Genomic DNA, 13,757 nt, shown 5'->3' on the forward strand with positions numbered 1-13,757 from the left:
CAAACTATATCCTACAAATATCAGTAACCCGGATCAACCAAACAACTGAGCAAATAACTTTTTTCATGTCTAGGGGTCTATTCATGAAGCAGTGAAAAGTGAGAAGTGAGCCAGTGGAGAAGTTGCCCATGGCAACCAATCAGCTGCTCCGTACAATTTTATAGTATGCAAATTATAAATGATACTTCAATGCTGATTGGTTGCGATGGGCAACTTCTCCACTGACTCACTTCTCACTGCTTCATGAGCAGATGCCTTAGTATCATACATCACAGATCATCATTTCAGCTTCCTCTCTGTTCGAAGAATAAAGAAAAGTCGGCAAAGGCATTTGAAATTTTAAATCAGTGGTTCCCAAACTCAGTGCTAAAGGACCCGTAATGGTTCACGTTTTCAAGGTCACCTATGGATTTTGACATTGTGACAGTTGGTCACATTTTAAAATAACAGCGACAAAGAGGTGTATCTTGCCAGACGGAAGGAGGATAAGAAGGTGATCTGGCGTGCAAACGAAGAAGTCTAGGAGGAAATGGCCCAGTCAGTAGATAAATGGGGAAAAACTTTTTTTTAAGTATATAAGTGAAATGAGAAAATCAAATGGAGGAATAATAAGACTTAAGACAGAGAGTGAGAATTTGGTGGAGGAAGACAAGGCAATAGCAGATCATCTAACTAATTATTTTTGCTCAGTATTCACTACAGAAGGTCCCAGATAAATTGCAAGGACATTCATAAAAATAAGGTAGATGAAAGAACATTTACATCCTAACAGAACTCTCAAAACAATGGGGCCAGATGGGATTCTTCCAAGGATACTAAAAGAGCTTAAAGATGTGCTGGTAGCACCATTAACAGAATTAAAGTAACGTATGACACTGTCCCACATCGCAGACTGCTAAATAAACTTGAAAGCGTGGGATTGGATTATAAAACAGTTAAATGGATAAGAACCTAGTTACAGGACAGGAAAGAGTTGTAGTAAATGGAGTACATTCTATCTGTACATTGACCAGTGCTCTTTAATATCTTTGTAGGTGACATTGCAAATGGTATTGAAGGGAAAGAATACCTTTTTGCAGATGACACAAGGATATTCAACAGGGTAGACACAATGGGATGGGTAAAACAAATGATCGATGATCTACTGTAGGTAGACTTGAGGAACGGTCAAGAATGTGACAACTACAGATTAATGCTGAAAAATGTAAAATCATGCATTTGGGTCTCAAAAACCCAAAGGCTAAATATAGTATTAAGGGTACTATAATGGAAACTACTGAGGAGGAAAGGGATTTAGGAGTCACTATTTCAAGTGACTTAAAGGCAGGAAAGCAATGCAATAAAGCAATGAGAAAGGAAAGCCAGATGCTTGGTAATGCATAGTTGCATAGGGAGAGGAATCAGTAACAGGAAGCTAGAAAAAATAATGCCACTGTATATGTCATTGGTGCGGCAGTTCTGGAGGCCATATCTCCAGAAGGATATAAATACGTAAGAGACTGTACAAAAAAAGGGCAACTAAAATGGTGCATGGCCTACATCACAAAATTTACAGGGAAAGACTATAAGATCTTAATATCTATAGTTTGGAGCAGATAAGGGAAAGGGGGGACATGACAGAAACTTTCAACTATACCAAGGGTTTACTACAGGAGGGAAACATTCTTCAAAGGAAGAAAAGTATTAGAAATCGAGTACATACACTGAAACTAGAGGGAGCGAGGTTCAGGGAAAATTTAAGGAAAAATTACTTCACAGAAAGGGTAGTGGATAAGTGGAATAGCCTCCTATCAGAAGTGGTAGAGTTTAAAACAGTAGAGCAATTTAAAAATGCTTAGGATAGGCCAAATGCTTTTTATCTGCCGTGAAATTATATGTTTTGATACACAATACATCTGCCCTGAACCGATAGGGGTCCTTGAGGACCGAGTTTGGGAACCACTGCTTTAAATGAATATACTGGTCTTTCATGAATAGTTAAAATAACTGCATATTTTTTGTGGTTTACCTGTACTGTATACTCTGTTCCTTCTTTGGCTCTTGTAAAGTGAGTAGGACCTCTAGGGAACATTCACACAACTTTGTACATATATAAAAGCATGATATACTCACTGCTTGGTACACACTAACATCGTTCATTGAATCGCCCAATCAGGGGTGTAATTCAGACCTGATCGTAGATGTGCTAAATTTAGCACATCTACAATCAGTTTCTCTGATATGCGGGGGGACGCCCAGCACAGGGCTAGTCCGCCCCGCATATCAGGCCCCACCCCCCCCCCCCCCCCACATACACATGTACAAAAGCTTCGCACAGCTGCAATGCTTTTGTACATGACAAGGAGCTGCGCTGGCAGGGGGCTAACTGCCGCGTCCCGGGTCACATCGGCTGCTTGGGATGTCACACAGCCACTGTGGCCCACCCCCGCCAACGGTCCGGACACGCCTCCATTGTCTGGACCGCGCCCCGTCAACGGCATTGTAACGCCGTTGGCACTCCCCCTCCCGCCCCGCCTCGGCCTGTCAATCAGGCAGAGGCGATCACACCAGTGAGATGCTTTCACATCTCCCTGGCTGCACATGCGCCGTACGCCCGACTGCGCATAGTAATTCAGACTGCGGTCGCTGCCGCAATACAGTCTGAATTACCCCCAGATGTGCTGGGGGTAACGTCCAGTAAAGACGATTCCACTGCAGACACGGTGTAGGTACATTTAGCAAGTAACGTTAAGTTGCACCTCCGTACAGCGGATCGATAAGTGTGTATGGCAGAAGTGATGTATTGTTACATCGTAACGTCGGAAATGTGTACCCAGCTTTAATAGTTTTTAGTGTGTTTACATTCTAGGCATATATGTTCTTGACAGGTGGTGAAACCTCTCAATGCTTATCAAAACACAGTAGTTAACAGAAGACTAACAGTTGTAACTATGACCTTATTCAGTCAAACACTATTAATGAATTATGTCACAAAATGATGCAGTCACATGTGTCACTGGTCCCTTTGTCCAAATTTAAAAGTTATTCACTCAAATAGTGGTAGACTCCATACAGAAGGAAATGACAAAAGTTAAGAATTATCACAATTTTGCAAGACTATATTAATTTGCCTCCTGGTGGAAGCAGCTCAGGGTAATCCAGGATGGGCACATCTTAAACATAATGTAAATATTTAGCTTTAGGTTTTCAATGACCTAGGGCAGTCATCAATAGGGCTAGTGTTTGTTTGTTTTTCTTTTGGAGCATGAATTTTCGGTGCACAGTGTATATGAATACAATACAGCCTTGGCTGCACTCTCTTTAAACAATTAAAATGTTATATAGACAATTTCATTTCTGCAGCAAGTTAATGTTTCATAAAAACCAAAATGGTTTTATAACATATAGAAGCAATTGTAACAATGAAGTCTTAGGTACAGTCTGAGAGTGCCCTCTGCTGGCTGAATCATGTTACATTGATGATGTCCAGATTTTATAGGTATCCGGATGATAGGTTGACAGTCAACAGGCTAACCCCAAATGGCCAACTGCATTAGGTTGACGGGTTCAAAAGGTCAACAGAACAAACGGTCGACAGTTTCAAATGTTTTTTTTGTTTCAACTTTTTCATACTGTACCATCCACGTGGACTACGATTGGGAATTCGTAACCTGTGCCTAGCACAGTAGGGCAAGGCACCTTGCCAGATGCGTGGCAAGCCACGCAGTACACTAATGGGGGGTTTTAGTAGGACAAAAGTGAATACACACAAAAACTAAACTTGTGTCAACCTTTTGCCCTTATCAACTTTTTCAAATGTCTACCTTTTACCTGTCGACCTTTTGACCCTGTCTACCTTTTTTATGGCGACCTACTGACTGTAGAGCGTTTTAATATAGATCTATTGAACCAAACCCGATTTTGTAATGGTTCAGTATTTGCCCATTAACGCAACCTACCTTGCGACAGGCACAACCGATAGAAAAGATATAATAGCAGTTTTGTGTACTAAGTGCATCTGAACCATGGGCATTATTTAATGCATACTGAATATCTTAACAGGACAATGCTGAGAAATTATGGTTAATCATCACGTATCATCATAACAGGACTTCCACATAAAAATGTCGATATCTGGTTCAAATCAGTTTAAACACAGTTGCATAATTGTCCCTTTGACAGTCCCAAGTTTTAAAGATTTGCCCTTACTGTGCACACCCAAAGAAAATTTCACTAGCTGCTCTTATTGTTTGGTCCTTTTACGTATACATTTTAGGGCAGGAGCATTCATATCCCCAAAAAAGTAAACAGGTACATTAAACATGATATATTGGGGGAATGCCGTGCTCTAGAACCTGCATAGACAACGCCACAAATTATTGCATTGCTTAAAAAAATTCTGTATAAACTAAAGCTATAGAATATGAAGACATTTGCTAAATGTTTCGGAGAATTTAGATAAGTTTATAATACTTTCCATGTACGCAAGAGGGCCCATTTATGGCAGGGACATACTGTAAGACCCAGAATGTGTGGAACACAAACTACATCAAATAAAAACAGTAATGTGCAAACTAACCTTGCCACAGCCAGGAGGCCCCCAAAGTATGATAGAAGGGATGTCATTGGCTTGAAGCAGGGTTCTAAGCATGGTGCTTTCTCCCAGTACTTTATTTTGGCCCATGTAGTCCTGCAGGGTACAAGGCCTCATTTTGTCAGCCAGAGGTTTGCCTTCTAATCTCTCTGCCAAGCTCTTCTCTTTCTGTTGGTCTTCGGTGGTCTCATGTTCTGATTTCTGCCCTCTGTAAAAATGGTCTGGTTTTTGGACCCCAGAACAGGACCCTGCATTCCTATCCTGCCACTTGCTATTTGTCTCAGTCCTTTTAGGTGAGGGTGCAGAAAAGAAAGGCAACTTAGATCGGTTCTCTTCACAAAGTGACTCAGTGGACTTATGTTTATTAAACAAGGAGAAACTAAGTGCTGCTGAACCTTGAGGTTTCCCAAGACCAGAACATTCAGTGGCTTGTTCCTCATCAGAACAACGGCGCCTTTTTTTGGGCACCACACCACTCGGATTTAACTGTAGGCAGGAATCAAGATGAGAGTTAATCTCTAAAGTGGTCATCACTAGGGCACAAACTGGGCATTTCACTGTGCTGTTGTCTGGTGACTGTCCCAACACCTCAGAAGCTTGCTCCATCTTATTTTCTGGAATAAAGCTATTAAGACTGACCACAGATACTGCTTTATGCACTGGCACACGAGGATATATGGGTTACTGTATGTACTAGGAAACCAGTGACACAGATGCTGCCCTACACACTGGAGCACCAGGGACACAGATGCTGCTTTATGCACTAGCACACCAGGGGCATAGATGCTGCTTTATCCACTGGCACATCAGGTGCACAGATATGCACTGGCACACCAGGGACACAGATACTGCTTTATGCACTGGCACACCAGGGACACAGATACTGCTTTGTGCACTATAGTAGACCAGGGACACAGACGCTGCCCTACACACTGGTGCACCAGGGACACATATGCTGCTTTACGCACTATAGGAGACCAGGAACACAGATGCTTCCCTACACTCTAGCAATACCAGGGACACAGATGCTTCCCTATGCACTAGCACACAGGAGTCTCTATCCAGTCACAAGAAAATTGAACTTAACAAAAAGTCACAACAAACAACTACGTTTACAAGACTTCATATAGCCCTATCCACATAATTAAAACACACCCCAATTAAATGAATAATCCCAGTGTTTATCATTACTAATCACAATAACGTGTTGTGTAGTGTGGGGAGGGGTAAGTGGCTGTCAGACAAAACTATCACACCGCATTACTAAACTACACACTTTGCCGCGCTAAGGTGAGTACTTATAAGCAGACCCGCAGAGAACAGACCGGCCGCTGCAGAGAAGATCATAAGCTTAAAATCGTTTTCCCGCAAAATGAAGCGCTTATTAGTGACCCCAGTCCCGACTACAGCAATTTCCTTCCTGCTCCGCCTCAGCCTCCTACGATGTTATTATTGTAGCACTGTGGGAAATGTAGTCCTGCGCCGCCTTTCTGTGCCTGCCCGCTCTGTATCATTCATCATCACTCTGTACTGTACTTCTTACAGATGCAGTGCTCCCATGCTTCTATAACACAGCTTTTTGTGAAATACTCTATGTTGTGCAGTAGATTGTCACCTCTGCAAATACAGCTTTTCAGTGAAATAGTATTGTACATTCGTATAGATACATTGCAATTTGCAGCATAATTATAGCACGTTAGCTGGGAAAATTCAAAGTCAGGTGCACATTGGGCCTGATTCAGGTGTGGATGGAGTTGCTATCGCTGCTGCTTACATGAAAACAGGAGTAGATTGGCCCACCAGGATGTCGGGCCATTTTCCGCATGGCCAGCCCCGACTGAGCTGGTCCAGCCTGCCTGGACCCCTCTACATGGGTGGTCTTCAGTATGCCGCCGGCCAGAATCCCAGCGACCAGCATACCGGCGTCGGGATTCCGACCGCCGGCATGCCGACACATATTCCATACCCTCCAACATTTTACACATAAAAATCGGTACAAATTAGAAAAGGGGGCGTGGTCACGGGTAAAGGGCCTTTTCGTATACTTTCAATGGAAATTTGGAGAGCCAAAAATCTGTACAGACCATAAAAAAAGTACTACTAAAAAGATACAGTTGGAGGATATGATATTCTTCTTGGGGGTCCACGCCCCCCCTGGAGGGAGAATAAATAGCGTGGTGCGCCACCGTGCCTGCAGCATGGCGAGCACAGCGAGCCCGCAAGGGGCTCATTAGCGCTCGCCCAGCTGTCGGTATACCGGCAGTCGGGATCCCGGCGCCGGTATGCTGGCCCCCGGGATCCCGGCTGCCGGCCACTCATACTACACCCCTCTACATAGCTGCATACGATTGGAGCTCATCCCCGTTCAGGCAGCGTTCAGAGTGCCTGTGCATGCTCAGAAGCTCCTTCCAGGGTAATAACTGGTGGTGCAGTGGGTCCCGCTGTACACTAAAGTAAAAGACACGGCCAGTGCCGTAACTAGGCATTTCTCTAACGTCCTAAGTGGATGCTGGGGACTCCGTAAGGACCATGGGGAAATAGCGGCTCCGCAGGAGACTGGGCACATCTAAAGAAAGCTTTAGGACTAACTGGTGTGCACTGGCTCCTCCCCCTATGACCCTCCTCCAAGCCTCAGTTAGATTTCTGTGCCCGACGAGAAGGGTGCACACTAGGGGCTCTCCTGAGCTTCTTAGTGAAAGTTTTAGTTTAGGTTTGTTATTTTCAGTGAGACCTGCTGGCAACAGGCTCACTGCATCGAGGGACTAAGGGGAGAAGAAGCGAACTCACCTGCGTGCAGAGTGGATTGGGCTTCTTGGCTACTGGACATTAGCTCCAGAGGGACGATCACAGGTCCAGCCTGGATGGGTCCCGGAGCCGCGCCGCCGGCCCCCTTACAGAGCCAGAAGAGCGAAGAGGTCCGGAAAAATCGGCGGCAGAAGACATTCCTGTCTTCAATAAGGTAGCGCACAGCACTGCAGCTGTGCGCCATTGCTCTCAGCACACTTCATACTCCGGTCACTGAGGGTGCAGGGCGCTGGGGGGGGCGCCCTGAGACGCAATAAAACATGACAGAAATACCTTACATGGCAAAAAATACATCACATATAGCTCCTGGGCTATATGGATGCATTTAACCCCTGCCAGAATATACAAAAAACCGGGAGATAAGGCCGCCGTAAAGGGGGCGGAGCCTATCTCCTCAGCACACTGGCGCCATTTTCCCTCACAGCTCAGTTGGAGGGAAGCTCCCTGCTCTTCCCTGCAGTCACTACACTACAGAAAAAAGAGAGGGGGGCACTAATTAGGCGCAGTATTAAAACATACAGCAGCTATAAGGGGAAAAACACTTATATAAGGTTATCCCTGTATATATATAGCGCTCTGGTGTGTGCTGGCATACTCTCCCTCTGTCTCCCCAAAGGGCTAGTGGGGTCCTGTCCTCTATCAGAGCATTCCCTGTGTGTGTGCTGTGTGTCGGTACGTTTGTGTCGACATGTATGAGGAGAAAAATGATGTGGAGACGGAGCAGAGTGTCTGTAACAGTGATGTCACCCCCTAGGGGGTCGACACCTGAGTGGATGTACTGTTGAAAATTACGTGACAGTGTCAGCTCTATATAAAAAAACAGTGGTTGACATAAGACAGCCGGCTACTCAGCTTGTGCCTGTCCAGACGTCTCATAGGCCGTCAGGGGCTCTAAAGCGGCCGTTACCTCAGATGGCAGATACAGACGCCGACACGGATACTGACTCCTGTGTCGACGGTGAAGAGACAACCGTGATTTCCAGTAGGGCCACACGTTACATGATTGAGACAATGGAAAATGTTTTTATACATTTCCGATAATACGAGTACCACCAAAAAGGGGTATTATGTTCGGTGAGGGAAAAACTACCTGTAGTTTTCCTGAATCTGAGAAATAAAATGAGGTGTGTGATGATGCGTGGGTTTCCCCCCGATAACAAATTTCTTAAAAAGTATTGGCTGCATACCCTTTCCCGCCAGAGGTTAGGGTGCGTTGGGAAACACCCCCTAGGGGGGATAAGGCGCTCACACGCTTGTAAGAACAAGGGCTCTACCCTCTCATGAGATGGCCGCCCTTAAGGATCCTGCTGATAGAAAGCAGGAGGGTATCCAAAAAGGTATTTACACACATACTGGTGTTATACTGCGACCAGCTATCGCCTCAGCCTGGAGGTGCAGTGCTGGGTTGGCATGGTCGGATTCCCTGACTGGAAATATTGATATCCTAGATAAGGATAGTATATTATTGCCTATAGAGCATTTAAAAGATGCATTTCTATATATGCATGATGCACAGCGGAATAATTGCCGACTGGCATCAAGTATAAGTGCGTTGTCCAAGTCTACCAGTAAAATGGTCAGGTGATGCGGATTCCAAACGGCATTTGGAAGTATTGCCTTTGAAAGGGGACATTTGGGGTCGGTCTTTTAGACCTGGTGGCCACGGCAACAGCTGGGAAATCCACGTTTGTACCCCAGGTCGCCTCTCAAAATAAGACGCCGTATTATCAGGCGCAGTCCTTTTTTGGCAAGCGGACAAAAGGTTCCTCTTTTCTGCTCGTGACAGAGGGAGAGGAAAAAGGCTGTAGAGATCAGCCAGTTCCCAGGAACAGAAACCCTTTCCCGCCTCTGCCAAGCCCTCAGTATGACGCTAGGGCTTTACAAGCTCAGGCACGGTGGGGGCCCGTTCTCAATGAATTTCAGTGCGCAGTGGGATCACTCGCAAGTAGACCCCTGGATCCTTCAGGTAATATCTCAGGGGTACATATTGGAATTCGAGACGTCTCCCCCTCGCCGTTTCCAAAAGTCGGCTTTACCGACGTCTCCCTCTGACAGGGAGGCAGTTTTGGAAGCCATTCACAAGCTGTATTCCCAGCAGGTGATAATCGAGGTACCCCTCCTGCAACAGGGAACGGGGTATTATTCCACACTATTGTGGTACCGAAGCCAGACGGCTCGGTGAGACCGATTCTAAATCTAAAATCTAAAATCTTTGAACACTTACATACAGAGGTTCAAATTCAAGATTGAGTCACTCAGAGCAGTGATTGCGAACCTGGAAGAAGGGGACTACATGATGTCTCGGGACATCAAGGATGCTTACCTTCATGTCAAAATTTACCCTTCTCACCAAGGGTACCTCAGGTTATGGTACAGAACTGTCACTATCAGTTCAGACGCTGCCGTAGGGATGGTCCACGGCACCCCGGGTCTTTACCAAGGTAATGGACGAAATGATATCCCTTCGAAGGAAGGGAATTTTAGTTATCCCTTACTTGGACGATTCCCTGATACGGGTAAGATCCAGGGAACAGTTGGAGGTCGGTGTAGCACTATCTCAGGTAGTGTTGCGGCAGCACGATTGGATTCTCAATATTCCAAAATCGCAGCTGGTTCCGACGATTTGTCTTCTGTTTCCTAGGGATGATCCTGGACACAGTCCAGAAAAAAGGTGTTTCTCCCGGAAGAGAAAGCCAGGGAGTTATCCGAGCTAATCAGGAACCTCCTAAAACCGAACCAAGTCTCAGTGCATCAATGCACAAGGGTTCTGGGTAAAAATGGTGGCTTCCTACGAAGCAATCCCATTCGTTAGATTCCACGCAAGAACTTTCCAGTGGAACCTACTGGACAAATGGTCCGGGTCGCATTTTCAGATGCATCAGCGGATAACCCTGTCACCAAGGACAAGGGTATCCATCCTGTAGTGGTTGCAGAGTGCTCATCTTCTAGAGGGCCGCAGATTCGGCATTCAGGACTGGGTCCTGGTGACCACGGATGCCAGCCTGCGAGGCTGGGGAGCAGTCACACAGGGAAGGAATATCCAGGGCTTAGGGTCAAGCCTGGATACATCACTTCACATAAATATCCTGAAGCTAAGGGCCATTTACAATGCTCTAAGCTTAGCGAGACCTCTGCTTCAAGGTCAGCCGGTGTTGATCCAGTCGGACAACATCATGGCAGTCACCCACGTAAACAGACAGGGTGGCACAAGAAGCAGGAGGGCAATGGCAGAAGCTGCAAGGATTCTTCGCTGGGCGGAAAATCATGTGATAGCACTGTCAACAGTATTCATTCCGGGAGTGGACAACTGGGAAGCAGACTTCCTCAGCACGACCTCCACCCGGGAGAGTGGGGACTTCACCCAGAAGTCGTCCACATGATTAAAAAACTCGACAGGTATTGCGCCAGGTCAAGAGACCCTCAGGCAATAGTTGTAGACGCTCTGGTAACACAGTGGGTGTACCAGTCAGTGTATGTGTTCCCTCCTCTGCCTCTCATACCCAAGGTACTGAGATTGATAAGATGGAGAGGAGAAAGCACTATATTCGTGGCTCCGGATTGGCCAAGAAGGACTTGGTAACCGGAACTTCAAGAGAGGCTCACGGAGGATCCGTGGCCTCTACCTCTAAGAAGGGACCTGCTCCAGCAAGGACCCTGTCTGTTCCAAGACTTACCGCGGCTGCGTTTGACGGCATGGCGGTTGAACACCGGATCCTGAAGGAAAAAAGGCATTCCGGATGAAGTCATCCCTATCCTGATCAAAAGCCAGGAAGGATGTAACCGCAAAAACATTATCACCGCAATTGGCGAAAATATGTTGCGTAGTGCGAGGCCAGTAAGGCCCGACGGAGGAAATTCAACTGGGTCGATTCCTACATTTCCTGCAAACAGGAGAGTCTATGGGCCTGAAATTGGGGTCCATTAAGGTTCAGATTTCGGCCCTGTCAATTTTCTTCCAAAAAAGAACTAGCTTCAGTCCCTGAAGTTTAGACGTTTGTAAAAGGGGTACTGCATATACAGCCTCCTTTTGTGCCTCCAGTGGCAATTTGGGATCTCAATGTAGTTTGGGTTCCAAAAGTCACATTGGTTTGAACCACTTAAATCTGTGGAGTTAAAATATCTCACATGGAAAGTGGTCATGCTGTTGGCCCTGGCCTGGGCCAGGCGCGTGTCAGAATTGGCGGCTTTATCCTGTAAAAGCCCTTATCTGATTTTCCATTCGGACAGGGGGAATTGAGTACTCGTCCTCAGTTTCTCCCTAAGGTGGTTCCAGCGTTTTCACCTGAACCAACCTATTGTGGTGCCTGCGGCTACTAGGGACTTGGAGGAATCCAAGTTGCTGGATGTTGTCAGGGCCCTGAAAATATGTTTCCAGGACGGCTGGAGTCAGGAAATCTGACTCGCTGTTTATCCTGTATGCACCCAACATGCTGGGTGCTCCTGCTTCTAAGCAGACTATTGCTCGTTGGATTTGTAGTACAATTCAGCTTGCACATTCTGTGGCAGGCCTGCCACAGCTAAAATCTGTAAAAGCCCGTTCCACAAGGAAAGTGGGCTCATCTTGGGCGGCTGCCCGAGGGGTCTCGGCTTTACAACTTTGCCGAGCAGCTACTTGGTCAGGGGCAAACATGTTTGCTAAATTCTACAAATTTGATACCCTGGCTGAGGAGGACCTGGAGTTCTCTCATTCGGTGCTGCAGAGTCATCCGCACTCTCCCGCCCGTTTGGGAGCTTTGGTATAATCCCCATGGTCCTTACGGAGTCCCCAGCATCCACTTAGGACGTTAGAGAAAATAAGAATTTACTTACCGATAATTCTATTTCTCATAGTCCGTAGTGGATGCTGGGCGCCCATCCCAAGTGCGGATTGTCTGCAATACTTGTACATAGTTATTGTTACAAAAATCGGGTTATTATTGTTGGGAGCCATCTTTTCAGAGGCTCCTCTGTTATCATACTGTTAACTGGGTTCAGATCACAAGTTATACGGTGTGATTGGTGTGGCTGGTATGAGTCTTACCCGGGATTCAAAATCCTTCCTTATTGTGTACGCTCGTCCGGGCACAGTATCCTAACTGAGGCTTGGAGGAGGGTCATAGGGGGAGGAGCCAGTGCACACCAGTTAGTCCTAAAGCTTTCTTTAGATGTGCCCAGTCTCCTGCGGAGCCGCTATTTCCCCATGGTCCTTACGGAGTCCCCAGCATCCACTACGGACTATGAGAAATAGAATTATCGGTAAGTAAATTCTTATTTTTAGCGATGTGTGCAAGAAACGACATTGCCCCCCCCCCATGTAAGATAGGGGCAGTGCGCGCCGTAGGAGCGTGAAAAATATACAAGGGCGTGGCTTCATGGGGAAGGGGCGTGGCCACAAAATAATAGCAATTCATACTACGGTGCACAGTAGTCTCCATTATTCAAATTACGCTGCACAGTAGCGCCACTACACCAGGTAGAGCCCCTTTTATACATTACAGCAGACAGCGTCCCCCTTTTTACACATTACAGCAGACAGTCCCCCTTTTTACACATTACGGCAGACAGTGTCCCCTTTTTACACATTACGGCAGACAGCGTCCCCTTTTAACACATTACGTCAGACAGTCCCCCTTTTTACACATTACGGCAGACAGCATCCCCTTTTTACACATTACGGCAGACAGCGTCCCCTTTTTTACACATTACGGCAGACAGCGTCCCCCTTTTTTACACATTACAGCAGACAGCGTCCACTTTTTTACACATTACAGCAGACAGCGTCCCCTTTTTTAACATTACGGCAGACAGCGTCCGCTTTTTACACATTACAGCAGACAGCGTCCCCGTTTTTACACATTACGGCAGACGGTGTCCCCCTTTATACACATTGCAGCAGCCAGCGTCCCCCTTTTTACACATTACGGCAACCAGTCCCCCTTTTTACACATTGCGGCAGCCAGGCCCCCTTTTTACATATTACGGCAGCAGACGGTGTCCCCCTTTTTACACATTGCGGCAGCAGTCCCCCTTTTTACACATTACGGCAGCCAGTCCCCCTTTTTACACATTGCGGCAGCCAGGCCCCCTTTTTACACATTACGGCAGCCAGTCCCCCTTTTTACACATTGTGGCAGCCAGTACCCCTTTTTACACATTACGGCAGCCAGTCCCCCTTTTTACACATTGCGGCAGCCAGGCCCCCTTTTTACATATTACGGCAGACGGTGTACCCCTTTTTACACATTGCGGCAGCCATTCCCCCTTTTTACACATTATGGCAGACGGTGTCCCCCTGAGAGAGAAAAGAGAGAGATAGAGAGAGATACCATCTCCCCACTGGCAGGCTCCTCGTGCTGGCAGCTCCCTCGGTGCAGGCATCGGACAAGGAGGAGGAGGGAGG

At 46.5% G+C, this 13,757-nt stretch overlaps 2 protein-coding genes across 3 annotated transcripts in view; one reads left to right on the forward strand and one right to left on the reverse strand.

The window, feature by feature from the left end:
• WRNIP1 (WRN helicase interacting protein 1) overlaps positions 1-6,048 on the reverse strand; it is a 203,635-nt gene extending 197,587 nt beyond the window's left edge. Inside the window, exons 1-2 of one of the 2 annotated variants that reach the window (XM_063923048.1) lie at positions 5,850-6,048; positions 4,559-4,859 (exon numbers count right to left, since the gene is read on the reverse strand). In XM_063923048.1, the coding sequence (XP_063779118.1) occupies positions 4,559-4,859; positions 5,850-5,920 (372 nt within the window). In that variant the 5' untranslated portion in view covers positions 5,921-6,048. Of the gene's footprint in view, positions 1-4,558 lie in introns of both variants that reach the window. The other variant, XM_063923047.1, reaches the window with a different exon arrangement.
• The window catches only part of MYLK4 (myosin light chain kinase family member 4), a 265,505-nt gene that overhangs the window by 30,363 nt on the left and 221,385 nt on the right, over positions 1-13,757 (forward strand). The window lies entirely within an intron of this gene.

The sequence above is a fragment of the Pseudophryne corroboree genome, chromosome 5 (assembly GCF_028390025.1).
Source record: "Pseudophryne corroboree isolate aPseCor3 chromosome 5, aPseCor3.hap2, whole genome shotgun sequence".
Lineage (NCBI taxonomy): Eukaryota > Metazoa > Chordata > Amphibia > Anura > Myobatrachidae > Pseudophryne > Pseudophryne corroboree.